The sequence below is a fragment of the Peromyscus californicus genome, unplaced genomic scaffold (assembly GCF_007827085.1).
Source record: "Peromyscus californicus insignis strain IS unplaced genomic scaffold, ASM782708v3 Scaffold_4__1_contigs__length_199733344, whole genome shotgun sequence".
In the NCBI taxonomy this organism is placed as follows: Eukaryota; Metazoa; Chordata; class Mammalia; order Rodentia; family Cricetidae; genus Peromyscus; species Peromyscus californicus.
In genome coordinates, this window is record NW_026294562.1 from 101,899,366 (window position 1) to 101,926,954 (window position 27,589).

Sequence of the window (27,589 nt, forward strand, 5' to 3'; positions counted from 1 at the left end):
AACCTTCTGCAATGTAAACACAGTGGCACACACCTGGCTTCACTCCACTTTGGGCCAGTTTTTCCTACAGTTGAACATGTTGAGTCTTTGTCCTATTAGCTGTGGAACATGAACTGTCAAGGCCAGGCCCTGAGAGAAAAGTGGTTAGATGGCCAAGACAACCTATTGTGGTTTAAATGAGAATGGCCCCATATGGCTCATGTATTTGAATGCTTGGTCCCCAGCTGGTGCAACTGCTTGAGGATTAGGAGGTGTGACTTTGTTGGAGGAAATGCATCACTGGGGACAGGCTTTGAGGTTACAAAAGCCCATGCCATTCCTAGGTAGCTCCTCTTATGTGTTTGTGCGTTCTCGTTCTTTCTTTCTGCCCGCCTCCTACTTATGGATAACGATGTGAGCTCTCAACTACTGCTCCAGCTCCATGCTCCCCATTCTGGATTCACCCTCTGAAACTTTAAGCCCCAATAAACTCTTCTGTAAGTTGCTTTGGTTATGGTGCCTTCACAACAGAAAAGTAACTTAAGACAAAGCCTGAGCAGCATTAGCAGTAATGTCACCCTGAAGGGAAGGAGATTCAAATGTACAGGGGATAAAAAAAATCCTTAATGACTGCTTGTATGAGGCTCTGTGGAACTTCAAGCTCCCCTTGGCTTCCTGACACTCCCTCACTGCTTTGAGAAAAGAGGGGTCCATCCTTTAAGAAACCATCTTCTAGACTGGGTGGTGGCAGTGCATGCCTTTAATCCCAGCACTCAGCAGGCAAAGGCAGGCAGGTGGATCTCTGTGAGTTCAAGGCCAGGCTGGTCTACAGAGTGAGTTCAGGACAGGCTCCAAAGCTACACAGAGAAACCCTATTTCCAGAAACAATAACAACATATCCTCTGAGATGAGCAGAACATGGACTGTAGTACCTGAAACCAGACCAAGTGTGAATTCCAACTTTACCTTAGCCAAGACCCTTCCCTCCTTAGCTGCTCTCCCAGCCCACCCATATGGGACAAAGAGCAGAGCTTCTCTTGCAGCAAAGCATGAGAAACTCAGAGATGAACAAGCAGAAGTGGGCAGCAAGCACCAGCCACGAGACTCAACAAATGGCCGGGTCTGTCACTAGTTCTTCCTCTTCTTCCTTCTTCGTGCTGGGGGAGGGGGGGTCTCTCCCACACAAGTACACTACACTGAGCTATACTCCACCCTTAACAGATGTCAGCTCTTTAACAACTTCCCCGGGATTCTATCACATTATCTGGTCTGAGTGCCGAACCTGATGCTCCACAGCTCCCATACTTTGTGCCTGATCCCATAGTCCCAAGACACAGGATTGTTTTCTTTTTTGAGACAGTCTTTCTTTCTCATGTGGATGAATTTTATGTATATGAATGCCTGCATGTAAGTGCACCATGTGTGTGTCTGGTGCTCTAGAAACCAGGTGTCATAGGATCCTCTGGAAGAGGAGGATGGTTGTGAACCACTGTGGGTCCTGGAACCCAAACCCTGGCCTTCTGTGAGAGCAGCCAGTGCTCTAACCACTGAGCGTCCCCCCCCCCCCAGGCTTTGAGACAGAGGCTTCAGGTTGCAATCCTACCCCAGCCTCCAAAGCACTGGGGTTCCAGGTGTGTACTCAGAACAGGTAAAAAGCAGCTTAGAATTGCCTGGGGGAGAAGCGCAGGGACTCACTGGCCCCAGGTGGTCTGTGCCTCCCTCACCCAAGAACCACTTGTTGGCTTTTTTGGGAAACTTTAATAGTTGTTGAATGTTCTACAGCTTACAGTAAATATCATAGTTACAAACTCTTGGCTTCAACCTTTCAGAGTGATCACTATCTGATCTTCAAAACAAAACAAAACCCAAAGGAATCCAAAACAACAAAGCCAGATTTACACTTCATACACACAAGTGTGGCCACAGGGCTTTCCAAGCTTTACACTCCAGGCTGTGTTTTGAAAACACCTATAAATTATTTGATCAAACTACTTGGAAGACACCGGTCAAAGGTTTATTATTATAATTATTATTTTTCAATGTTTTTATTTGTTTTTAAAATGTGAGTTCCAATAAAATTTAAAAATTAGATTCCAACCTGTAGGTTAAAATGAATTAAAAAATACAAAATCATACACAACGCTCTCTTCACAGGGATGTTACATGCCATGAGAACAAGCTTCTCTGTCATGTGATATGAAAGAGGGATGCAGATGCCTTGAAGACAGGAAGGGGAACAGGCCCTGGGCCTTCAAAGATCAAAGACAACTCCAAGGTGCAGGAGGCCTAGCCTTGCCTCACCTTGTAAGGAGAATGGTTCACAAGACAGATCCAGTCGATCTGGCTGACATGAGGTCTCTGGGCCAGTCCTACTCTTTACTTAGTCTGACTTTCATGCATGAGGAAGATGGCTGGAGCCAGGATGGCTGAGCTGGGGTCAAGGATAGATGCTAGGGTTAAGCCCAAAGCAGATTTCACTCATTTGATTCCTGTGGGCTGCTGCTATCTGTAAAGCTGTTGTATCTGTTCTCTTGGGAAAGAAATGGTCCCTCGGGCTGGAATGGATAAAGGACACACTGCCACAGCAGGGATACCTAAGGACTATGGATGTAGCAGCCACAGTGAAGCAGGTGATCTTTGGCTCTGTGGCAACCAGTTTCAACTCCTGTGTTCCTGGCTGGCGTTCTGACTGGCATCAACGGTTTGTAAATTAGGAAATACCTGCAGGAGAAACTGAGAGAATGGGACCCAAGTCTGGCTCAGGCAAGTCTGGCCATGGAATGTTGAAGCTGGCCTGCTGGGAATTTCAAAGGCTAAGTTGTGGAACCACATGATGCTGAATTTCACAAGATTTTTCTAGGAGAAGGAACAGGCGTAGGGAAAGGACAAGCCTGCTGCCAGCCTGGCATGTCCATAGAAGTCTGTCTAGAGACTCAGGTGTCATCTGACCAGTGAGCCTGGCTGAGTTTCTTTCACTGATTTGCTTCCCTTTGTCCACTCCTACCCTGGCTGCCCTTCTCTAGGTTCCCAGGCTTAACAAGATACTAGGGGCCACACTCAGCAGTGCTATGGTTGACACAAGATGGAAAGGCAGAGCTCCCTGAACATGAGTCACACATGGATGATGACTGATTCAGCCAGAATGCTGTGAAGACCACAGAGCCCATAGCAGGGCCAAGATATTTGATATGCAGGGAACTAAGCCGGGTCAGCATGCCTTGTTTGATGTGTCAGGATGCCAGAACTGGTGACCAAGGGACCTGTCCTACTTTTATGCTCCCATGACTCATTTCTGAAGGCTATTCAGGACAGAGCATCAAGCCTTCCAAAGAAACCTCTAGGTCTCAAACATGGAACCATCTAGATGGCCAGAAAGCACTGGGATGCACGGAGCCTAGTTAGTCTCTCTAGGACCTGGTTCTCACTGGTGAACAAGCAAGCCTGAGGACTCCAGTCCAGACATGCTTTCAGAAGTTCAGGCTTATGCCATGTCCCCTTGAAGTGCCTTGTTGGACCTGCACAGGAGTCAGAGAGTCAGAGAGCCAGAGTGTGCAGGCTTCCAAGAAGCAAGACTCCCTGCTCAAAGATGCCTGGGACTGTCCTCAATCATCTTCAGGACTGGACAGTGTCACCTTGGGTGTTCCGAGTTAGGTCTTTTGTGGCAACTTCTCAGCTGGATTTACCCCCAGGGCCTATTATAAGTCTCGGCCTAAAGCAGAAATTCTCAAAAATCTGCCCAGCTAACAGACAGGAGCTCCCCCAAGTCTCTACAAACTCTTCCTTGTGTGGGGCAGCAGAAGAGCAGAGGATCAGGAATTCAAATCTTGGCTCTTTCGCTCATGAGCTGTGTGTCCCTGGACAAGTCTCTTACCCCTTCAGAGCATCATGACCTCACCCCCTATCTTTAAAGTATTGGTTTTGGCAATCAGTGTCAAAGTACTTTACATACAAAAAGAAGTTTGGACCGATAGATGTGTGTGTCCCTGGTGAATACTCAGGGAAGGGGGTATGCACTTCAGAGTCATTGTCAGGGTAACAAGAAGGAAAAAGTGTTTCATCTCATAGGAAGAAATACAGTTGTTTTTTGCTTTTTTGTTTTGAAAGCATGGCAAGAGACTTTCAGGCTTTTACTCACTGGGAGTAGTCCAGCTCCTGGCCCAGGGCTGCTGAAGATGGTCACATGGTGCAAAGGGGGGCTGGTGAACAAAGCCACCTCCACCACTTGTGTGTGTGTCGTGATGCCAGTGTGGCAGCTCATGGTGTCATGTGCACATCCCTTGTCCTACAGTGAGAGGCCCTTTCCAGCTCTGGCCTCATCTATCTTGACCACTGGGCCATCCAGAATCTTTCTTTAGATGATACCTAGGGTACCCCTGCTAGGTACCTATGACCCTGCCAGAGCTGTCGGTGTTCATCTAACCCAAGGCACACACACACTGCACTCTGGGGCTCAGTCCCTTTGCTATGACTCCCCAAGCTTGCCAGAACTGAACTGGGGCTCTTGTGCTCTTACTGAAAAAAGGTTAATTGGTCTGGTTCTCTAGACTACAGCATGTCAACACTTGATTTTCACCTTGGGGCCTTTCTGATCTTGAATCACAGATTAGTTCTAAGATGGGGTACAGAGCACAGATGCTTCAGAACATGAGCCTGTGTGTGGATCAGGCTTAGAGAGACTAGAGCCAGCAGGGGATTCCTTACCAGAAAGTCCCTGTCCTTTTCTGAGCCTTGGATTCTCTATGAATTAAATAGCAGGCATCATGCCTTCATCTCAGGCATAAACCACATGAACTATGAGGGGCACAAACAGCATTTACTTACTGGTGTGGAAAGAACAAACATTAAGAAGTCATTCCTAGGTCTCTTTTTGTCTCTTTTACCAGGTCACCTGAAGGCCACAGGGTCTAGGAAGCCTGCCAGGATTCCAGCATACAGCTCATTTGGGGCCATTTCATTTCCTTCTAGAATCTGTTTCCACTTTTGTCGAGTGGGTAGTATAGCTGGCCCTGCTGCTTACTCCCAGGGCCAGTCCAAGGCTGTGAAGTGCTTTGACACGTACAGGGGTATCCTGTAATTATTACCGCCATTACTATTTTGGCATTTTCAGACATATAAGACATAATCTACAGCAACCTTCATCCACCTCTACAAAACCAAAGAGGGTAGGAGGAGGCATTGTAAAAAGCAGACCAACACTGCAAACCTTTGTTTGGAAAGAAAACCTTGTTGATGCTGATGGACTCTGACCTCCCGGGAACAGTCTGACTGTTTCTGAGGTCATTCCAGCTCAAGGGCTTCCATTTTTTTCTTCCCTTAGGGGGAATAGGAGGAAGGTGATGTCCAAGTTCACATGAATTTAAAATGAAAGTAGTTCGAGTCTCAAATGTTACCAGTGATCCAATTTTACACAGTAAGATATTCCTGTTCCACCCAGTGAGGCTATTGGCTGTGCTAGGCAGGCACAGGAAGGTGGCGGCCAATCCATTTCCTAGCTGAGTCTAGGAAGGACTTCCCTGTCCCAGGGGTCCCTCTTCTTCTCCCAGATGTGGTTTTATCTGCTTGGCCTCCTCCTTGGCCTCCTCTTTTGGTGGCTCCCATTCTCCCTCTCTTCTTGGGATAGAGGGCTGCTTTTCTAAGTGCAAAGTCTCTTCCAGCCAGCTCACCCGCGCCTTTTCTTAGAGGATGAACACTCCAGATGTCTTCACAGGCTTTCCAAATGCAATTTCTGTTCCTGCCATCTGCCCTGTGTGGCCTCTGCCTAGTCTTCAACCCCCACCTTTGGAGTCCGTGAGGGAAAATAGCAGAAAGAAGCCCAGAGGTCATTCCAGAGCTCACCAGATGTGGGCACTGCTGACTTAATTTTTACAAAGCCAAGACAATCCATCCCTTGCTAATTTTTTGTAGGCAAAAAGCCAGTAGGTAGGAAGGCTGCATTTAACGCTAATTTACTATGAGGTTCAGAGAAGTCCTTTCTGCTTCTCTGGGCCTCAGTTTCCTCATCTGTCAAATAGGGGAATGGATGAGATGATGAATGCTAAGGTCCCTTCAGTTCCATGAGTATGAAATGATTATTGCTATTGTTTTTCCTTCACTATCCTGACCTTCAGAACCGCCAGCTCCCACCTGGAATGTGGTTCCTTCACTTTGGCCGTGAAATGGCACAAGGTAACCAAGAGCTTGGCCTGCCTGTCAGCCCCACAGACAGACACGTGCGCCCCGGCATGGGGAAGGGCAGAAGGGCAAGGGAGAAAAATGCCACAAGTTCCACTCTCTGAGGAGGAAGCTCCTCAGAGTTGGGTCCATGAGACTCGAGCTGAGGGTGAGATTACGCAGGCACCTGGCCTTCCGAAGCCTCTGGATGCTGGGATCCCACCACCATGCAATGGTTTGGCAGGTCTAAGGGCAAAGCATCTCTGAAGGAAGTGCTAGGTCAGTTAACATGACTGTGCAAATCAGAAGGTCCAGGCCCAGCAACATGGCCTGAGACCTTTCAAACCGGACTGAGCACCCTCTTGCCCTTTCTTCACACTCCCTCCCTCTACCCTTCCCCAGATTCTCTGCTTTCCCAGGTTCTGAGCCTGGGACATGAAGCTGCTGATAACATTCCTACATAACCAGGTGGGTTTGTTCTTGGTCTGTTGCGATGGTTCTTGGAAGATATTTCTTCGTATTTGAACGAATCTTGCTTCAGCAAAATGACGATCTGACAGAGATGTGGCCTTCTCAACAGCCCCGAGTTCCTACCCCAGACCTGAGGGCCACATCTGTTATGCTCTCTAGATGAAATCTAGTCTTTACATGAACCATCGCAATAAACCTCACTCTCTGCTTGCTACTAGACTGGGATCCTAGGGACAGGATGCTTAGGGCAGGAAGGAAGTGCAGAGAGGACTGGGCCTGGTCAGGTAGGAAGAGGGGCTAGAGCCAGAAGGGCAGTGGCTAAGAGGGAGGCACGAGGGGGAGGCTCCTAGGAGATTAGAAAAAGCAGCTTTTACAAAAACCAAAAATCAAAATCAAAATCATTAAAGATGCATAAAGTGACCCTTGCACTTCCGTTGTCTCTTCTTGCAAATAGAGGCGGTGCTGCTAGGGGACTGCTCCAGCACCGGTGTAAGACTTGAGTAGTTGCATACAATGTGACTCCAGATCTGGGGGAGGAAGGGACACCGTGAGAGAGTGACACTCCACAGACCACTTGAGAGATTTCCGGACCCCCTCCCGCAGCCCGGGAGACCTGAGTGGAGCCCTCCATTCTTCTCAGGGAGCAGCAGGCTCTCTGTCCATGGAAATTGTGTTGATCTGCTGAGGACAGTGTAGGGAGCTGGGGTCAGGGTCTCTACTTGGCTGCAATCAGAGCTGATAGATGCTTTAGGCAAGACTTCATTTGAAGAACTGAACCTCTAGTTAAAAGACATCTGAAGACCATAAAGAGCGCAGAATTCAATAATAGAGGACAAGAATTAAAGCCCCAGCTCCATTTTAATTGGCTGAGTGATTTTGAACTGTGTATTTATCTAAAAAATAGAGCTGAAGATCGGAGCGACCACGAGGAGTGCAGCAATTGTAAAGTGAGAGCTAAAATGAAGAGGGACATTAAAGAAGCTGGAGCAGGTAACAGGTGATGGCTGCTGCCTGCTTCTGTGACACCTGTGCTCCAGACTCAAGCCAGGACTTTAAGGCAGCTCCTTAAGTGTCCCCTCCCTTCTCCCTTCTCCCTGGCCCTACTCACTTGGATGGGCTGCAGGCTTTACCAGTGCGGGGGCACATAGCTGTACGCAGGGGTTCCTTGGGCCCTGTACGTGGGCATGGAGACAGGGTGTGCCCCAATTGCAGTGTGCTGGGGTGTGGTCAGCAGGGTACCTGGGCATCGAGAGAGAAGAGGAAACCTGAGTAACCTTTAACCCATAGCCTGGGTACGGGGATGGAGAGGAGGAAAACAGTCTTTTACATGGCTCTTCTTCCTGTCCATGTCCCCATCACCCTGGACTGCCTGGTGAGCACTGTCCTTTTTCCACCTTACCAGGCTTCCCGTCCTTAGGGTGAGGGGTCTTTTGGGATGCTGGAAGACAGAATCATCATTCTTAGGGAATCCCCTTTTATTTGCATGCTTCTCTTACTGCACACATACTGAGTAGGAACTGTTATCTTTCCTGGTTCTCTCTTCTACGTATACTCACCTAGGTACTTAAGGGCAAGGCTCTGTTCTGCCTTAAGGATCTTTCCTTCCAGGACCTTAACAATAGGCTGGCACCGATCAAGTACCTAGTAGCTTGTGTACCGAGCAACCATGCTACCCTCTTCCTTCAGATGGCAACTTAGCTAGTTCTTTAAACTTGGGTTCTGTAAGGTAGTCACAACCCTCTGGTCTTCATGCCCTACATGGGAGTGCCAATGTTTCTAAGGCTACACGTCCCACCTTTATCCCCAAGGTTCCTTAAGGGCAGGTCTTCTACCAGGGACTCCTGTTTCTCTCAGCTCTTACAATGAATTATGGGAATGGTCCTTATGCTCCTGCCTGCTAATTAACAGTGTGCCTGTGTGCTCTTCCCTGGGCTCCCTGTTGCCACTGGAGGCCTACTGTTAACATCTCTCCCCTAATCTCTCCTGATCCAGCTATAGCCACTTCAAACCCTACCCCACTTCTCCCCTATCGCAAGCTCTGGTAGCTCTGGTAGCTCCCTCACTCAAAAGCATTCAAGCTTTTCCACAATCGTGTCCTCACCAGTGGTGCCAGCCACCCTTCACTCTCAACCCCCACTTCTGCCATGCCTTACACCTTTTCCATCCTGTGAATGGACCGACCACACTGATCGATCCTTCTGCTTGTACTTCCCTCCCCACTTGCACCTCTCTGCTTGGCCTCCATTCACCAATTACCCAAGGCCTTGCTCAATAGGCCCATCTTGGGTGCAATCTTCCTTATCCCTTCGAATAATTTAGACCCTGAATGTCTAAAGTTTAGAGGGTTCCCTCCTTGGCTTCCCAGAAAGCCCCCTGCCCTGGCACATGATTTCTCATGCTGGGCTGCAGCCAGTTCCATGACTGTTTTCCAATGTGAAGAATTCCTGAAAGACAGCAAAGGAAGCTTAGGCAGACGTTGCCCTTACCTGCTGACATTGCCATGGTGGTTCCTGCCACCATGCCCATGGCCACACCGTTGGTCCTGGGGGCAGCAACAGGAGCTGGGTAGATGGCAGAGGGGATGCTGTTGGGCTGGACAACTGTGGTGTGGTGGATGACATGGGGCTGGGCGGCATACACGGGCTGTGTGTAGTAGGCTCCCTGGGAAGAGAGGCTAAGGTCACATGGGTTCTCGGAGAGCAGGAGGGACAGGGAGAGGAGATGGTGGGTGGGGAGCTGCTTTCCCCAGGCTTTAGGCAACCAGGTCAGAGAAGCTCTGGCCTAGGGACACAAGTCTAGGCTCTGCTTTGTCTCACTCTGTAACTGGGGTCAGTTCAGTGCTGACTTAGCTCAGTCTGAAATATAAGGCCCTCCTCATTCCATCTTGCTGCCTGGAGTGGCCATGGAGAATAGTGAGTAAGAGCTTTTCTCTTGTAGCCTTGGCTTTAACATTTAAAAATTTCCAAGGCACTACCCTAGCTGCCCCTAATTTAATAGTAAGGAACACAGTCAGTTTTTTAGCATGGGGAACACCAAAACACTGCCACACAGGCTTATTAATGGCATTCACACATTGGTGTGAATGTTGTTGGTTTATATCCATTCTGTCATTACTGGGTAGCATTTCCCAAGGCATTCTGGAAACAGTGTTCTAAAGTGATGTTCCCCTTCCCAGCTCAATGGTTCTTCCCAGGTGCTACATTTCATGGGCCTCCTGAGCCCTGGGGGCAGATAGAAGCCTCTGAGATTAATCCAGAAATTCTCTGGTTTTAATAGTAAGTAACAAAAGCTTCACTGTAATCTTTAGAGGTCAGAAAACATAGGCTAAGATACTATGCCATACTTGAGAAAAACTTAAGTCTCCTGTTTCTCTATTTACTTACTTACTTACTTATTTTCCAGGCAGACTAGCCTTGAACTCACTATGCAGCTGAGAATGACTTTGAACTTCTTCCCAATACTGACATTAAAGGCACATGTTGTCATGCCCCAGTTTTGTAGTATACTCTGCAACATAGCTGGTTTAGAAAAACGTTTTCTATTAGTTGTTTAAATGTGTGTGTGTGTGTGTGTGTGTGTGTGTGTGTGTGTGTGTGTTTTGCTTGCACGTATGTCTGTGTATCACTTGCATGGATGCCAGAAGAAGGCATTGTATCTCTTGGAACTGGAGTTATAGATGGTTGTGAGTTGCCATGTGGGTGCCTGGAATCAAACCCAGGTCCTCTGCAAGAATGGCAAGTGCTCTTAACCACCAAACCACCTCTTCAGCACCAACATAGCTAGTTTTAGACTTTGTTTTGTTTTTCCCCCGAGACAGGGTTTCTCTATGTAGTCCTAACTGTGCTGGAACTAGCTCTGTAGACCAGGCTGGCCTCGAACGCAGAGATTGGCCTGGCTCTGCCTCTTGAGTGCTGGGATTAAAGGCATGCACCACCACTGCCCAGCAACAAAGCTGGTTTTTAAACTCCAAAGTACCTTCCTTACCACTTACACCTCATGCAGAACTGTCACTTCAGAAGAATGTGCCACGGCCATGCTGGAGTGCCAAGCAGTCCTCCCCTCTTGCCTTCTGTTAGTTACATACATTCTCCAGCAGAAGACTCCAAATGGGGCCCTAAGCACACTAAACAATCACTCACCTCAGGTCACAGAGGGCACTGGTAGCAGACACTGTATAATTTTTTTCTTTCTTACTTGGCTCATAGATTTTATCAAGGAAAGGGAGGGGTGAGATTAAGAGGGGAGATCCAAACAAGTGATAGCATAGCCTGGCCCAGGCAACAACTCACTGTGTGACCTTAGACCAGCCCTTTTTCTCTGCAGCCTCAGCTTCTCCACTTGTTCAACAAAGGAGTTGAGCTAGATGATTTCTAAAGGTCCTCCGACATTTGGGGCTCTGTTAACCTAAATGACGTCACGCTCCACCCTTCGAGAGTGAGGCAGAGCAGGCAGTCTTGCAGGAATATTGCTTTAGTGACACTACAGTGAAGGTAGCTGGCCAGACCCATGAGCTCTCTTTTCTCTTCCTCATCCCATGCCCCCCCATCCTTGCTGGAGGCTCCTCAGAAGAGGTCCTCCATTTGTACCTACCTGGGCATACAGATTCTGCTGGGGGTAGGCACTTCTGATTGGATACATGGCCGTCTGATAGGGATTGGGTGATGGGGAGTAGGGGGGTGGAGCAGTATTACTCTGGGTCGGTGGGACCTTGTATGGTGTCCCTGCAGTATATCCTGTACCAAGGCAATAAAAGAGACCTCTAGTTAGTTGGCAGAACAGCACTGCTTGAAGGCAGCAGGTCCCCAGTAACAATTCCTCAAACAAGAATGGGTTGAAGCCGGGCGGTGGTGGCGCACGCCTTTAATCCCAGCACTCGGGAGGCAGAGCCAGGCGGATCTCTGTGAGTTCGAGGCCAGCCTGGGCTACCAAGTGAGTCCCAGGAAAGGCGCAAAGCTACACAGAGAAACCCTGTCTCGAAAAACCAAAAAAAAAAAAAAAAAAAAAGATTGGGTTGAATCCAGCTGGAAACACAGATGAGGACAGACAAGAGAACAGGGCTCCACCCGCAGAGCTGTGGCCCCAGGCAGCTTCCTCAGTCCTGGTGAACAGGGCTGCAAGCATGATTTGGACATCTTTTATTTCTCTGGCTTTCAGGGCTCTCATCCAAAACAGAAGCTAGAACCAAACAATCTCTATGGGGCCCTTTCAGCTGAGAGACAACCTGGGGTTCAGAGCTGCCTGTGTGGAAAGGCAGGTATACACTGACAGACACCCCTCAACTTTTCCTTTTGATATTTTCTCATTCTGGTTCCTCACTTAGCACCTCAGGATACCTTCTGCTGTTGAGTTTCTCTTTTTCTGTTTGCTTCCCCCATTCTCCCCTATCTCCTTTGTTTTTCAGTCGGGTTCTCATGAAGCCCAAGCTGGTCTCACATGTGGATCCTGGGTGCTTCATTCTTTTTTTCTTCTCTTATCTCCCACTAATGGGCTTCATCAGTCACAATCCCTTCCTCTTCACAAGTTTGAAGGTAAAAACCTCATTAAAAAATAAAAACAAAACAAAACAAACAAACAAACAAAACACCACTTTGCTCTGTAAAGCTGGCCTTTTCCTTCTTTCCTGTGGTTGGAGAAGGGTCGCCTCTGCCTCAAACACCTGAAGTTAGCAATCAGGAAGACATACATTGACCTAAAACCTAGCCCATGTCTGTATCTCAGAAGGATGAACAGAAGCAGAGCTCACAAGTCAGGCCAGGAGCCACTCACAGTGGCTGTTAACTGCTGCCTTTGAGTAATCTTGAAGAGTAAGATCTCAGGTTCAGAGAGTAACTTGACACAGATGTCAGCAAGACTGTGTTCCTAAGACTCACCACATGGAATTACCCTGCGGAATCTGATGAACACAAGGGGCCACATCCTTTCAGGAACTCCTAAAGCCTCTACCCTCTACTGTGGGGACCTTAGTTTTGGAGCCCTAGTGGGGGAGAAGTTGCATTTACCCCTTGGTTCTACTCTAGTTGCCCTGGCTGTCATTGCTGGACTTTTCTGGGCTTTAGTTCTGACCCATAAGACACTTACCAAGGACCCTGTTAGCTCCACAGAGCCTTTTTCTACACACACACACACACACACACACACACACACACACACACACACACACACACACACACACACAGGTGCAGGGTGGAGCAGGCTTTTGTTGAAAGAAAAGAGATGTGGGCTTAGGTCTGGCTTTCCGCCAAACTTGGGTAAATAATGCCAAATCTCTAGACCTTAGTTTTAGGAGGGGAAAGGATAAAGTCTTTTATAATAGTGTAAATGGTGAATTTCTAAGATAGGATATGTACAAGACTTTTCAAATTTTACTACAGTTTTACATGTGTGTAAGTGTTCATGTATGTGTGTGTACCTAGGGTTTTCCACATACTAGACATGTATTCTACCACTGAACTATATCCCCAGCCCTTTTTTTTTTTTTTAATTTATTTATTATGTATACAGTGTTCTGTCTGCATGTATGCCTGCAGGCCAGAAGAAGGCACCAGATCTCATTACAGATGGTTGTGAGCCACCATGTGGTTGCTGGGAATTGAACTCAGGACCTCTGGAAGAACAGGCAGTGCTCTTAACCTCTGAGCCATCTCTCCAGCCACCACCACCCCCCTAGCCCTCTTTTTAATCTTATTTTGAGATAGGACCTTATTAGATTGCTTAGGCTGGCCTTGAACTCACTTTGTGACTCAGTCTTGCCTCATACTTTCAATCTTCTTACTCCAATCTCCCCAGTAGCTAGGATCATAGGCTTGCACCAACCACAAGGCTGCACAACTTGTTCCTGCCACAATGGTAGTTACAGAGACCATATGATCCTTAAACCTAAAATATCTATTATTTGGTTCTTTATAGGAAATTTTACTGACCCTTAATTTAAAGGTGAAAAACAAGATATGAGGGTGCTGGGGATGTAGCTTCAGTGGCAGAACCTTGGCAAAACTATGTGTTTGATCTCCAGTACAGCAAATAAAAAACAAAAAGCCACCAAAAAACAAAAGACAAAAGAAAGATGTGGAGCGTCCTGCCGGAATTTAGTATGTTTTCTATGTAGGACACTATGAATCAGAAGCCACCTGTCTCCAAATGCACTACCTACAGAGCAGTGGTTACAAGCAGCATGGGAACGGAATGGCTGACGGCCCATGTGAACTGCGATTACTTTCTCTCACACTACATAGAAGACAGCAGTAAGCTGCCTCTCCTTGGGCATACGAGCACTTAAAAACCACAAAAGCAAGAGCTAGACTGTGACTATGGTCTGTTCCAAGTTGGAACACAAACTCCAGGGCTTCAAGATTGTAAAATTTTATAATTCTTTAACAAGCCCACAATACAGGCAGCTTTCTTTTATATGCCTGCAGAACATGCTCTGGAATTTCTAGTTTTCCCAGGGAAGATGCATCACTTCATCTAAGCCACAAAAGCAACCACATTACAAAGTAGGCTGTCCCTCCACAGAGAATCAAAAGGCTCTAGGAGAATGCGGGAGAATTTGGTTTCCACATCTAAGAATAACCTTGTCAGAGAATGTTTCCTTCTCTTCACGTTATGAAACACGACATACACACTCAGAATACAAATCAGTATCTAAATAGCTATGGCAGCCAAAGAAAGGCTGGTTATAGTCTGTTTTGCATGTCCAGATGCTTGAGATAGGTAGGTAGCAGAAGTGCAGAGCTGGGAGATGCTACATGGAGAGCGACTGCACACACCCGTGCTGTAACCACAGTGTGTCTCAAGCTTACCAGCAGGGGCAGAGAATCTTCCTAAGGCTGCAGAAACCACCCAAGCTCAGGCCTTTTTCCTGAGATCCTTTGAGTCAGCTTCCAGTACAGAGAGTATCTTCATTTGGACTAGATCATTTCAGAGGGCATTTCTGAAGCCAACATTTTAAGTCCTTAGTATTTCAGTAGGACTTCTATGAGGACATCATCTGCATCCTGTCCACACCCCTGGGGAACACTGAAAATCTAGGGCTAATAGCCTGGGCTTAGACATCATATTTGTGTATCTAAGTAAAAGAAGCTGTTGGGTTTGTTGCAAAAACATCTCATGGATTTTTACTCAAATAAATTTAAATTACCTGGAGGGCTAGCTACTTTGAAATGAATGCAAAAATCTGAAGGCCACAGAATAGGAACTTGGGGATGCTATACCTTAAAGGCATTTGAGGCTTCCACTCAACCCTCTCCTATTCTGAGGAAGAACCTGTAACTTAGAAATGCATCAATTTTCCCAAAATTGCACAGCTGCTTCCAGAGGTCAGAGTTGATGTCGCCCTGGGCAGAGTTGTCTCTGAGTTAAATGTCTCTGCAACACAATCTTGGGCATCTGGCGTACTGGCCTTTGTATCCCGTTTCACTAAAGGCAGTGTCATGAGACAAAGGGGTTCTACCACCAGAAGTGCCAAGCCTGCCTTATAAAGAGGTTTTGTTTCTGACGCCTGCCTGTTGTTTGCCTCGGGTTCCTAGCTATAGTTTTAGGCTCTATCAAACGGGAGCATATAAAGAAACTGTGTACATTAGCAAGATAAAGCCTCTATAGCCCGCTCTTCAACCCTGCTTCACCAGCGTAAATCCTTTTCAGTTGTACAGCCCCCACTGCCTTCAAAGACATTAATCTTCACATCAAGGATATCTTTTACACTAATTGGTTTATTGATCATCAGATTTATATATCGGGACAAAGCCTGGACAAAACAGCACTATATGTCTGAATCTTGTCTTGACCTCTAAGTCTCCTTGTTGGTGGCTAAACACTAAAGCACTGAAAAGGTAGGAGGATACCTAATTATGAACAGGCTTTAGCAAGTATTGGTTACATTAGTGTGAATTTGTCAAAGTGCCCTGAATGTACTGTGGTACTAAAAAGCAACAAAATCTGAAGGTTTGGAGGAGCTTTTGTGAGCCTACATGAGTCAGTCAATCCCAAATCCATTTAAAAAATTACATCCATTTATATATTACTTGCTTGAAAGAGAGTGATACATTTTAGTCCTATCTAGAAACTTGACAGCCTGTCTATGAGGGGAGGGCAGGATATGACTGCTGGACATTTCTATGGGACTTTTACAAGACTTCAGCACAGAAGGTAAGGATTCTGACACTCAGAACTGCCTGGCGGCAGGAAGAGCTACCTCTGGAGGAATGAGGCCCTCATTCCTAGAGATATGTGAGCAAAGCTTTGAAGGCTAGCTTACTGATGAGGGCAGCGAGAGAGAGGACTCTGAGAAGGAAATAGGTGCACAGCTCCAAAGTAAGGGAATCAGGAGTCCAATCGCTAGCAAGGACTTTAAAGGGGACCTAGTCCAAGGCCACCATTTTACAGTTCAAGAGACTACTGGCCAAAACATAGCCATGAATTATCCACAGTTGTATAGAATCAAGACGTGAGTCCTCTATCTTCCACACCAGGCCTCCTTCTGCTCCACTGTAGTAACTGTGCCTTTACTCACCTACATCCACACTTGTGGACTATGTACATATCAATTTATAACTTTAAATATGTTCATTCAATTCTACCTGAAAAACTCCCCATGGCTCTCATTCCTCTCATTCCTCTTTTTGTGACCAAGTCTCACTATGTAGTTCAGATTGACCTAAAACTTGCTTTGTGGCCTAGGTTGGCCCTGAACTTATGATCCTCTTGCTTCAGCCTCCTGAGTGCTGGGATTACTGTGGGAGCCCATTTTCAGGTTCCTGGTGGCTTTACCCAGCAGGTCTGCGTAGAGGGGATGATTGGACCACGGGCCTGAGTGCAGGTGTCTGAGATGGTCTGCACTTGGCTGTGCTGCGGGGAGGTCTTTTGCTCCACCCCTTGGTGTTTCTATAAATACCCTGGGGCAGAGACAGTCCAGGCCGTTGGACTAGGTTCCAGGCCCTCTCAAGGCTATTCTGTATTTTCTATCTGTTTATGTCCACACTCTAAATCCTTCTATCTAATATTTCCTGCTGCTCACACTCAGGAGCGCTCTGGGGAGCTGTGGGGTTGGTGGGTAGACGCCCCGCAGGTCACATGTGCTGAGCTACCACACCCACTTCATCTGTCTTTTGACAAAGAATAAGAAATCGAATCCTAGTTTGAAAGTTATTTTTGTCCAGTTGTGCTACCATATTAGTTATACAGCGTTGGGTATATTGCCTTTTGAAACTCTGAGCTTTCAAAGTGGGATAAAAGTCCACCCAAACTTTATAGGACTATAATCTTGATTGAACAAGGAGCTGATTTTGAAAGGTACACCATGCTGAGTTACATGTTGACATGTAAGGACAGTGACAAGGGGGAGAAAATAACATTGGTTTTGTTGTTATTGTTGTTTGTTTTTTTAAAGGCTTATACCATGTAGCCTTGGCTGGCCTAGAAATCACTATGTAGACCAGGCTAGCTTTTATCTTACTGAGAGACCCATCTGCCTCTGCCTCCAAGTGGAGGATTACAGGTATGTGCCAGGCTCGACATTGGATAGTTTATTTATTTTTAAAGATTTGTTCTTATTTAATGTGTATGAATTTGACTATGTGCATGTATGGGCCCCATATTTGTGCCTAAAATACACAAAGAGGCCAGAAGAGGGCACTGGGTTACCCGAACTGGAGTTACAGATGGTGGTGAGCTACCATGTGGGTGTTGGGAATTGAACCTGGGACCTCTAGAAGAGCAGCCAGTGCTCTTAACTGCTGAGCCACCTCTCCAGCCCCAACAGGGGTATTTTACACTTGATCTCAGCCAGCTGAGAAGCGATGACACTGACTATTTAAAAGAAAAGAAAACTAATTCCATGAGTTTTCCTAGCTCACTAGTCAGTTACTTTTCTACAACATCCCGCTAAGGGCGTGTTCAGTTCCTGCTGGCATAAACTCAGAAGCCAGCGCTCATCACATCCAAAGCCAGCCATTCCCATGCCCAAAAGTTACCACAGGCACAAGTTCTTCCACTCAGTCATTTCTAAACGATGGTCCTTATTGGAATCATTTGTGTTACCAATTAGCTGTAAAGGTGACATCAGTCACCTCACTGAGCTTCAGGCTGAACATGACCAATCTGTGTGCTGGCGTCTGTCCCTGTCATACCGTGTTCCCACAGTGTAGCTTACATGAAGTAGGGCAGTGTTTCTTATACAGAGGACAGTTTTCTTCACCAGAGGAATATTGAGCCCTATCTGGAGACATTTTTGGTAGTGACAATGGTGCTTTGCTACTGGCATCTAACACAGAGACACTACCGTTGCCGCTAAACATCCTACCATACATAGGAAAGAATTCATCTGTCCCAGATGCCAGGAGTGCTAAGGTCAAGAAACCCTGTGCATGGGAAGACACACACAAAGCCTTCAACTGTGCTTTGATCCGTTCCCCTAAAATGAAGTAACAGTCTTTCACAAATTCAACTTCTTGGCCCAGGAGTGCTCCTCCCTCACCTCTATGGGTATCTTAAAGCTGAAGGCATAATCAAAGATGTTCATCTTTCTTGAATGACAAAGGCCAATTTTTTTTTCATGAGTAGGAGAACCTCTTAAAAGCGTTTATACTAAAAATGTCATTTTAAAAATTCCCTTTCCTTTCTTCCTAATGAACAAATCAGTCCCGACCAAGGGGAACAAGGAAAGGAGGAGACAGGCTGTATTTACTGAAAGCCGCAGAGGATGCTTGGTAAGTTCGGTTCTCGGTCCCGGTGTCCACTGGGAGGTGGAAGGTGCCTTCAGTGCCACAGGAAGATGAGTTCTGTGGCCAGGCCTGTTTCATCAGCAGAGTGGCTTAAGGGAAGACACAAGAATGGCATTAGGCAGAAGTAAGACGTGGCCCCACCATTTACAGACACAAAAGCAAGGGTCTTGTGCTAGACAGAAACATAACTCAAGGAGCCTGCTCAGACATACAGAATGATTCAGCCTTTTAGAGATGGGATAGTGGGTTGGAAGGAGTACTAAAGTAAGCTTCCAAATGACTTAAATCTGAGGAAACATACACTTCAATACTGAAAATCAGGATTTTTTTCTACCTATGATTAAAACCATGAAAATGCCCATGGTTTCACCATCTTCCACCTGACCTTCTGATCTAAGACTGTGGTATATTCCTCTATTACTTTCTCATTAACATGAAGCAACTTGAAATTCTTTAACAGTGTACTGGGTCAGATTAACTGAGTCTTAAACAATTCCCTCTGGTTTGAAATCTTATCTGGAGGTATGGTTAATAAGTTGTGAGTTGCACCAGGTGTGGTGGTGCATTCCTTCAATCCCAGCACTTGGGAGGCAGAGGCAGGCGGATCTCTGTGAGTTTGAGGTCAGCCTAGGCTACATAGAGAAACTCTGTTTTGAAAAACCCAAACCAAAAACAGACAAATGAAAAAAAGTTGTGAGTTACTTCCAAAGAAAAAGTAACAAGTAACTACCATTTTATGTGAACCTTGCTGGAACAGTGCCTCCTCCAGCAGACTTGAGCTGTGGCCATGGCAGCCAGAAAGGCCTGGACTCTGAGGCTGCACTATCAGCTATGCAATGGGGCACTCCTTGCCAACTCCTGCTGCATACCAGCCAGGGTGGGACAGATACACCTTTTGCACATGTCTGAAAATCTCCTAACAGGTGCTGCTGGATACTCCAACTGAGACAGTGCCTCATGAGTTAGAGATGATCCTTTGGCCATTATCAAAGTGTCAAAATTGGGTTAGGTATGTTATAGAAATTAGTTTGAAATCTGTAGAGACTTTCCAGGACAGCTCAAAGCTCAACTTGAGAGATTTCATTAAGTGTTTTAGAAGTGGGGAATGCTTAAAAAAACTTACCGTCATGGTATCCTGAGGGAAAGGAAAAAGAGGAAATAGGGGAAATGAAGAAAGGAGGGAGGGAGGGAAGGAGAGAGAGAGGGAGGGAGGGAGGGAGGGAGGGAGGGAGGGAGAGAGAGAGAGAGAGAGAGAGAGAGAAGAAAGGAAAGGAAGGAAAACTATCCTTTCAAATACCAGAAGAGACATATTTTTGATTCAAATTTCTATTTTTATGGTTTAAAAAAGGATTTTTTTTCTTTATAACATCTTTTACATTCTAATAAGATCTTGGGAGTCTTGGACACAGTGTTTTAAAGTATGTTAACAGAAGTGGGGCTGGACTAGCAACAATCAGATGAACTTGAAATATTTTAATATGGGGTAAGGAAAGACAGGGAAGCCTAAGAAGAAAGTATGCTGGTCATATTGATTCCTTCAGGGTCTGCTACCTCCAGAGAGATTCTACAATGTCTTTGCTGCCTGGTTTACAGCTAACATCTCTGTTCCTTCTACCACAGAATTGTAATGGCTAGAGAAGGCTGTGGATTCTGCTGTTTTTTTCTGAACTAGAATCAGAATGTGGCTGCATCGGCTGACTCTGCTTGCATTAATGGCCCGCAGTATATACAGCAAATGCTGAGGAATGAGAAGGAAATCATGGGCAGGAAAGTGACACTAAAAGGAGAATCTGGCAAGAGAAATGGAGACAGCACAACTCCATGTAGAGCCCAGAGCCCTTGCTAGACAGCCAGACACAGTTGTGTAGCCCCTGCAGGAGGAGGGAGTCTGCTTCCAATAAACATCTTCAGGGTCTTTCTCCAGAGGGTGGAAGGACCCAATTAGTGTCAAAAAATCTTATCACAATGTCTCCAAATTCAGGGATTGACATTCAGTGTGGCTGGAAGGCCATAACCATCCCCAAACAACTCCCTGCTGTGTCGAAGATGTAGCTCTGAGAAGTCAAATAGAGCAATTCCATGCCCTAAGATCTCAGTGAGGCTCTACCAAGGACCAAGAGGTCTAAATTTGGCCGTAAGAATTTGGAAAATTTAGAAGTCTTGATTTGTTCCATTTTTGGTTGTTGTTTTTTTTTCCTTCTTCTGAGTGAGGCATACTTATAATTTTCATTATAAGCCAAGAGTCTGACAATTGCCTGAAGGACTGTGTGACAACTGAAGTTAAATCAAAATTAGCCACAGAGTACTGAGGCCTACTTGCACTCAGCACTGAGGGGAGTGCCACGGTGGACAGGAACACACGTGGGTTACGTCACTGCACACAAGGTACTTACGGTCTACTGGGGATGCAACTCAGCCACACATCAACCAGGGAGTGAACAAGACAGCATGTCATAGTAAAATAATGTTGCAGATTAATTGGGAAAGAAGCAAGTGCCATTGTGTCATTGATTGTCTTTCCTAGGTGATCACTTAGGCTAAACTTTACATTTTCCAAATAAAAGGGATGTTTCTTCTAGTTTTATTATATGCTGAAAGCAAACAGCATTTTCTGCATCTTTTCTTTTGTTTTGTTTGTTTGTTTTTTGAGACAGGGTTTCTCTGTGTAACAGCCCTGGCTATCCTGGAACTCGCTCTGTAGACCAGGCTGGCCTTGAACTCACAGAGATCTGCCTGCCTCTGCCTCCCAAGTGTTGGGACTAAAGGTGTGCGCCACCACACCTGGCAGTATATTTTCTTTATGCTAGAATAGTTAATAATTTAAATAATTAGATAAATGTGAAAACTAAATGAAAATGAATTTTTAGCAGTCAATTTAACCTCTTCATTAACTGTATGATTCTGTTTCTCTGTTCAGTTCTACAGTAATCCTTTCTGATAGTGGTAGCAATAAAAATGCAGAGCTCAGCTTCTGCATGAAACCAATCCAAACTGAATGAAGCTTTTTTTTTTAACTTTATTTTAATTTTATGTGCATTGATGTTTTGCTTGCATGTATGTGTGAGGGCATCAGATCCATCAGAACTGTAGTTACAGACAGTTGTGAGCTGCCATGTGGGTGCTGGGAACTGAACCTGGGTCCTGTGGAAGAGTAGTCAGTGCTCTTCACTACTGAGCCATGTCTCCAGCCCCTGAATGAAGCTTTTAGCAGCATGGCAATAGCAAGGGCTCTCTGTCAGGCAGACCTGTTTTGGTTTGCTGAAAAGGAACTACTTCCTAAAAATGTTTTATCCTTTGACTTTTAAGCTATAGTTAAGTACAGGTGTACCACATATGAAAACATTATTAATCTGTTCACTTAAGACTTTATGTACTTATTATAGATGTGTAAAAAGGACAGAGAGGGGGAAAAACAGAACCATGTGGAGGGCTATGACCCCTGCCTGTCACAGCAGGCTGCCCACATATAGCTGCTGAGTTGTTCACTTCCTGGATATGGAACCCTCACGCCCTTTGACACTAGAACAATCTGTTAAACACATTTACAAAGAAAGGCAGCAAGGGACCATCATCCTGAACCAGGTACTGAGTCAGGAAATCTGAGATACAACCTGGGCTCTGCCGTTTACTAGTTGTGGGACCTTGGGCAAATCACTTAATTGTCTGAGCTTTATTTCTGTTGTATTGTAAACTGGCAGTACTAGTCACCCCCTGGTTGCTTCACAGTATTGACAGATCATCAGTCTTAATGGTTTCTAGTTCTGGTAGCTATACGCTTCCATCCTTACAGTTGTGGCCAACTCCAGTTGGAACTCTAACTGTCTCTTACCTCAGTCACTTCAACTGCTTGCTTCTTAATGCTTTGGGTTTGTTTGTTTTAACTTGTCCCTTCTAATCTCCAAGCAATAGCCACACTGGTCTAAAACTCTAAGCCAAATTATAAAACTCTTAGAAACATTCCATGGTTCTCTGTTGCCTACAGGCTGCAGATTCAACTCTGCATTCGAGACTCCTCCGACCTAATACTGATGGTCTCTTGTGGTTGAACTGAAATATTTTACATTGGCTCATAAGTCTAAGCACTTGGTCTCCGGTTGGAGTTTGGTATTTTGGAAGGTTGTGGCAGAGCCTTGGGAGAAGTAGGTTTTATAGGCTCGTGCTACTTCTTGACCACTGTCTTCTTCCTGACTGACACATCTTTCTTGGTTCTCTAATCTTATCACTCTCCAACCTGCACTACTGTGCACAAATTCTTATCACCCCGGAGTCTGCCAAGGAGCTTTACTTCTCTATGGTTTTGTCCACTCTACTAGCTCTCCTGGCACATTCCACCTGGTACACAGGTGTTAAGTAATCAAGCATGAGTTGAAGACTCAATTCTACCAGGAAGTCTTTTCCTCTGCCTCCTCTCTGACCGCATCATCCCACATCATTGACTATCCCAGTTCCTGTGACTCTTAGAGGTCTCTGTACCTGGTTGCCTTGAATGTCTTCCCAATAAATTGTAAGTTTCTAGAGAATGGGGACCTTGTCTTACTGTTCTTTGTATCTTCACAGGGCCAATATAAGGCCTGGCATAGAACACTCTGAAGTGCTCTATCCACACTTCTTCTCATTAGATGTTCTAAGTCAGTGGTTCTCAACCTTCCTAATGCAGTTCCTCATGTTGTGGTGACCCCAACCATTAAATTATTCTTATTGCTACTTCATAACTATAATTTTGCTACTGTTATGAATTGTAATGTAAATATCTGTGTTTTCCTGTGGTGTTAGGTGACTCCTGTGAAAGAGTCACTCAACCCCAAAGGATCGTAACCCACAGGTTGAGAACCACTATTTTTTTTTTTTTGGTTTTTCGAGACAGGGTTTCTCTGTGTAGCTTTGCACCTTTCCTGGAACTCACTTGGTAGTCCAGGCTGGCCTCAAACTCACAGAGATCCGCCTGGCTCTGCCTCCCGAGTGCTGGGATTAAAGGCGTGCGCCACCACCGCCCGGCGAGAACCACTATTTTAATTGGAAGGGTGAGTAAGCATGCAGCCTTCTCTAACATTTTAGAGTCTTTGTTCAAGTTTATATATTCTGTACCAAACAAACAAACAAAAACCAGCCTCTCATAAGTGGTAAGTGAAACAGTTCTGTAGCTAGCACTATTGAAATAATAACAATTACAAGAGGACGATACATTGGCATTTAAAAGAACCTTGAAATCATGTGACATGAAAAACTTTATGGCCTGGGGACATTAGCAAGTTGCCCAAGATCACACAGCTCACAGCAGTAGTGAAAAGAAATTTCACAGCTCATCTTCTGAAAGAAGTACCATGCATAAAGATGGTACTTTTCACTTTTCAACATCAAGATTAAAAGTTGGGAAAACATTCAAAGATTTTTACAAAAATATCATGAGCAGCCCAGGTGAGTGTGGTAAAAGTGGCAAGTTTCTCCCATGGTCCCTTACTGTCTATGACAAGAAGGACCTAGTCAAGTTACACTGCTGGGACCCTCACAGGTGCCCAGAAGTTCCCGTGGTGCCTTGGGCCTGGAGTCCACACTGTCCAGAGAACTCAACTCAGATCTCTCACCCACTGGCACACTTGGCCCATACCTTTCATCATTCAGAAAAAATGCTCCGAAAATGAAGCTAGAGCTCAAGATCAGGATGATGGCAACAGAGTGTTTCTAAAGTCAACCAGGTCTTCAAACATGTCAGACTGCTAATGGAAATGGAAAATCTGATCCTGGGGCCATCTGACTGTGTTTTAGGGTCTAATAGGCATAATCAAGGGGCTCCTCAGAGCCTACCATAAAGCCAACAGAGGAGCCACACACAGGCCCTAGAATTTTCATTCATTTGTTTGAATCAGGCAGCCAGGTTAGGGTGTGAGACGCCTTTTAGTGCCATGATCCTTTATTACTGCCCTATGGGAATGGTTTATGTGTGTCTCCAACCCATGATTTTTGCACCATCAGACATGTTCCTGCATGCTATAGGAACTGCTGCTGAGCCACCTGGGGGAGCCCAAGCCTAGGAGGTGGGATTTGGGAAGGAAAGGAAAGGGAATCTACCATTGTTACAAGGTAACACATTCATAGGCCATAATACAGATGAGGAAAAATAGCTCTCCTACCATAAGCTGAATGCAGGAACTGAAACTCTGTTGGATAGAAATGTTAGTTGAAATTACCACTAAGAATTTGTGCAAAGTTGTACATATTGCAGTTATATAACAGACTTGTTTCAAGATAGCAGTTTCCCCCAGGTTGCATAAGAAGCAGTGAATGGAGAGAATGGGAAGTACCTCCCCCTGGAAAGGGTGACAGACTTGCCATCCAGGAAAGTTCATTAGTTACAGAGAAGCACCTCCTTGGATGCCACAGGATCTTCCAGAGAAGTGACTGAAAACTGCCTGGATATGAAGAGGCATAAGGTCCTGTTCTTTGCTTGTCCATATTAAGACCATTTCAATTCTCCTAAGAACTGCTAAGGGATTTCAAGCATGATAGAGACTACAATGAGGAAGAAATAAAGGCTCAGGGGACAATTAATGGCCGTCACAGGCCTCTCAGAGAACTAGGTTCAATGTAGAGACATTCTATCTAGGACAGTGTTATGCTGTAGAAGGAACATGACTATGGGGTCAGACAAATGGGTTTGAATCTCATATCCACGGCATTTTAAATCTAATTCTGAAAGTTACTTTATCTTCTCTGAGCTAAACTGGAGGCAAGAAACTCTAGCTTACAAGACAAAGGTAAAAAGGTGCATTTGTAACTTGCCTTACACAGAGCTTCAGTGTGCAGGTGTTTAGAAACAGATTATTTTCCTCTACTTTCCCCCAAATTTGTAATATACAAAATGGGAATGGAAAAATCATATGCATACTTCTGTGGGATTATAATTCAAATGAAACAAGAGGTAAGAACATGCTTCTTATGAGAGTTTTGACGTTAGTTTTCTATTTATCCTTCTTTTCACTTTCAAGTTACATTATCAGGAATATGATAAACCCTTTGCTCCCTGGATTCTGAAAAAGAAGTCTTTTTGCCTCCTGTGAAGTTAAATACCTAAATATGATCCCTGAAATTGGCAGGCACTTGGGAAGAAGCCTAGGTACCCACATAGCTTTCAGAACCAATGAAAGAATGAGTTTTCCCCCTGTATCCTGAACAGATGAACCTAAGGGAGCATAGAGCTACTAAAAAGAGCTCTCTGTGAGCAATTTCTTGGTCTCCTTGAAGTAACTGAAGGAAATTTAAATCTTCATGGCTGGCTCCTTGCAGGCACCTCCCTGAATCACAAATGGCCAGCTCTGGCAAGAAGCTGAGATTCACTTTTAATGTTCTCTCTGATCTTGAGCCTTTATGGCAGGAACTTCCCCCCCTAATAGTCAGACCTGTGAAGGTAGAGTTCAGCATCACAAAATATTAAACTGACCCCACTATGAGCATGTAAGCCTGAGGGCATGGGCATGTGTGTGTGCGTGTGTGTGCGCGCACGCACATGCGCGCACAAGATCTCCCCCAAAGTCACACAAACATCTGAAACAATTTCAGTCTGATACCTCTTCTTTCCTTCCCTTCCTTCCTGATTTTGGGGTAAAGATGGCCTTGAACTCCTGATCTGCCTGTCTCCAATTCCCAAGTGTAGGGATAAGGGGTGTATGTCACTACACCTGGCCAGTGTGGACTGTCTAACACAATGCACTAGTACTATCCTTTATTGTGGATTTCTGAGCAAATGGTTTGGCTTAATCATAGATTAGAAATATGTTGACTTTTTAAAGTATTAATCAGGTTGGATAAAGGCTTATTATTATTATTATTATTATTATTATTATTATTTCACTTTACTATTGAAACATAATACTCTACCTACACCTGCAGTTTTCCAGGCTGTCCTTGTTTTTAACAATCTCAGACTCCTCTCTACACTGCCTTCTTCTCCAGCCTGGCTGTTCCTGTCAAACACCCCAGTGCTTCCCACTGCCTCAGCAGCCACAGGTGGTTAAGAGTTCAGGTACCGTGGCAGGATGCCAGAATGCGGTTCTAGTTGCTGAACTTCTCTAAGTTTCTATTTTCCCAGTTAGAAATTGTGAAAAACAAAGTTCTCAGTTTGTTGTAATATAAAACAAATTAATACCCATAAAGAGCTTCAAATTGTTGCCGACACAAAGGAAACATTGAATTAATTGTAGTTTTTTGTTTTTGTTATTTTAAGGGTCTCATTATGTAGAGCTCGCTGGCCTGGAATTACTATATAGACCAGGCTAACCTGGAACTCACTCATAGAGATCCACTTGCTTCTGCCTTCCAAATGCTGGGATTAAAGGCATGTACTACCATGCCTGGTCTTTAATAGAGTATTTTATTCCTGCCAATTACTTGCCAAATTGATCCTTAAATAATCCTAAAATCTCTCAGCAGAAGTGCTGAATACTATGAGAAAGTGGCTCACCTCTAGGGATTAGAGCCTGAACTAACTCGAGTCTTCAAATGAGTGCTAGTCCTGAGCTGCCCCACACCGTGAGGCACTCTACCTCCTCCTGTCACTCAACTTCCCAAACAAGGAAGGGAACTGAAACAGGAGCCCTGTGTGCCAGCTGCTGGGAGACCTAGCTCTGTGCTGCTCTGTACCTGTGACTTGTCTTCTACTTGCTCCTTCCCACAAGTGTGCACTTAATCACACTGACACCCCAAACGCCCGTTCACCTGCACACCCCCTTCCACACTGTGCCTTTTTTTCTTTCCTTGGTAGCCGAGTTTCTGGAAAGCATACTCTCATACTTTCTTCTTCAGGAGAAGTACATCACTTCTCCCGACTTGTTCACTGCACTCTGCTTTCCAGTCTCACAGGCCCCCTAACCTCAGTGAGGTCTCTAGGATTCCTACTATGAAGACTTCGTGACCTCACCTGAACTTCTGCCACAACTCAACTCCCCCTATTTTAGGCTAGTTTACAAAGCCAACTCACAGATTTCACAGTACTTGGATTGAAATCACTTGAGTGCCATGATATTTCATAATGTTCTCTTAGTTTTTAAGACAGAACTCATTACTTTGATTTTTTTATCAGATAATTTGTGTAGCTTTTATATCGTAGCTGCCTACTATTACAGATCTGGGGTAGTGGAATAATGTATCTTACTTATTAAAGGAAATAGAAAAATCAACACTGTCATTAAAAGATTAGTCCACAGGTCACTGTTCCCCTTAAAAAACTCTTTCAGGGCAGTAATGGCAGCTTCCTCAAATGAGCATCACCCACAGTAACT

The 27,589-nt window shown here is 45.3% G+C and overlaps 1 protein-coding gene across 2 annotated transcripts in view; it reads right to left on the reverse strand.

Moving 5' to 3' along the window:
- Positions 1-1,968: 1,968 nt before the first annotated feature.
- Fam168a (family with sequence similarity 168 member A) overlaps positions 1,969-27,589 on the reverse strand; it is a 140,753-nt gene continuing 115,132 nt past the window's right edge. Inside the window, exons 4-9 of one of the 2 annotated variants that reach the window (XM_052713676.1) lie at positions 24,446-24,472; positions 18,281-18,406; positions 11,191-11,333; positions 9,087-9,261; positions 7,709-7,839; positions 1,969-7,127 (exon numbers count right to left, since the gene is read on the reverse strand). In XM_052713676.1, coding sequence (XP_052569636.1) covers positions 7,727-7,839; positions 9,087-9,261; positions 11,191-11,333; positions 18,281-18,406; positions 24,446-24,472 — 584 coding nt within the window. In that variant the 3' untranslated portion in view covers positions 1,969-7,127; positions 7,709-7,726. The remainder of the gene's footprint in view (positions 7,128-7,708; positions 7,840-9,086; positions 9,262-11,190; positions 11,334-18,280; positions 18,407-24,445; positions 24,473-27,589) is intronic. The other variant, XM_052713677.1, reaches the window with a different exon arrangement.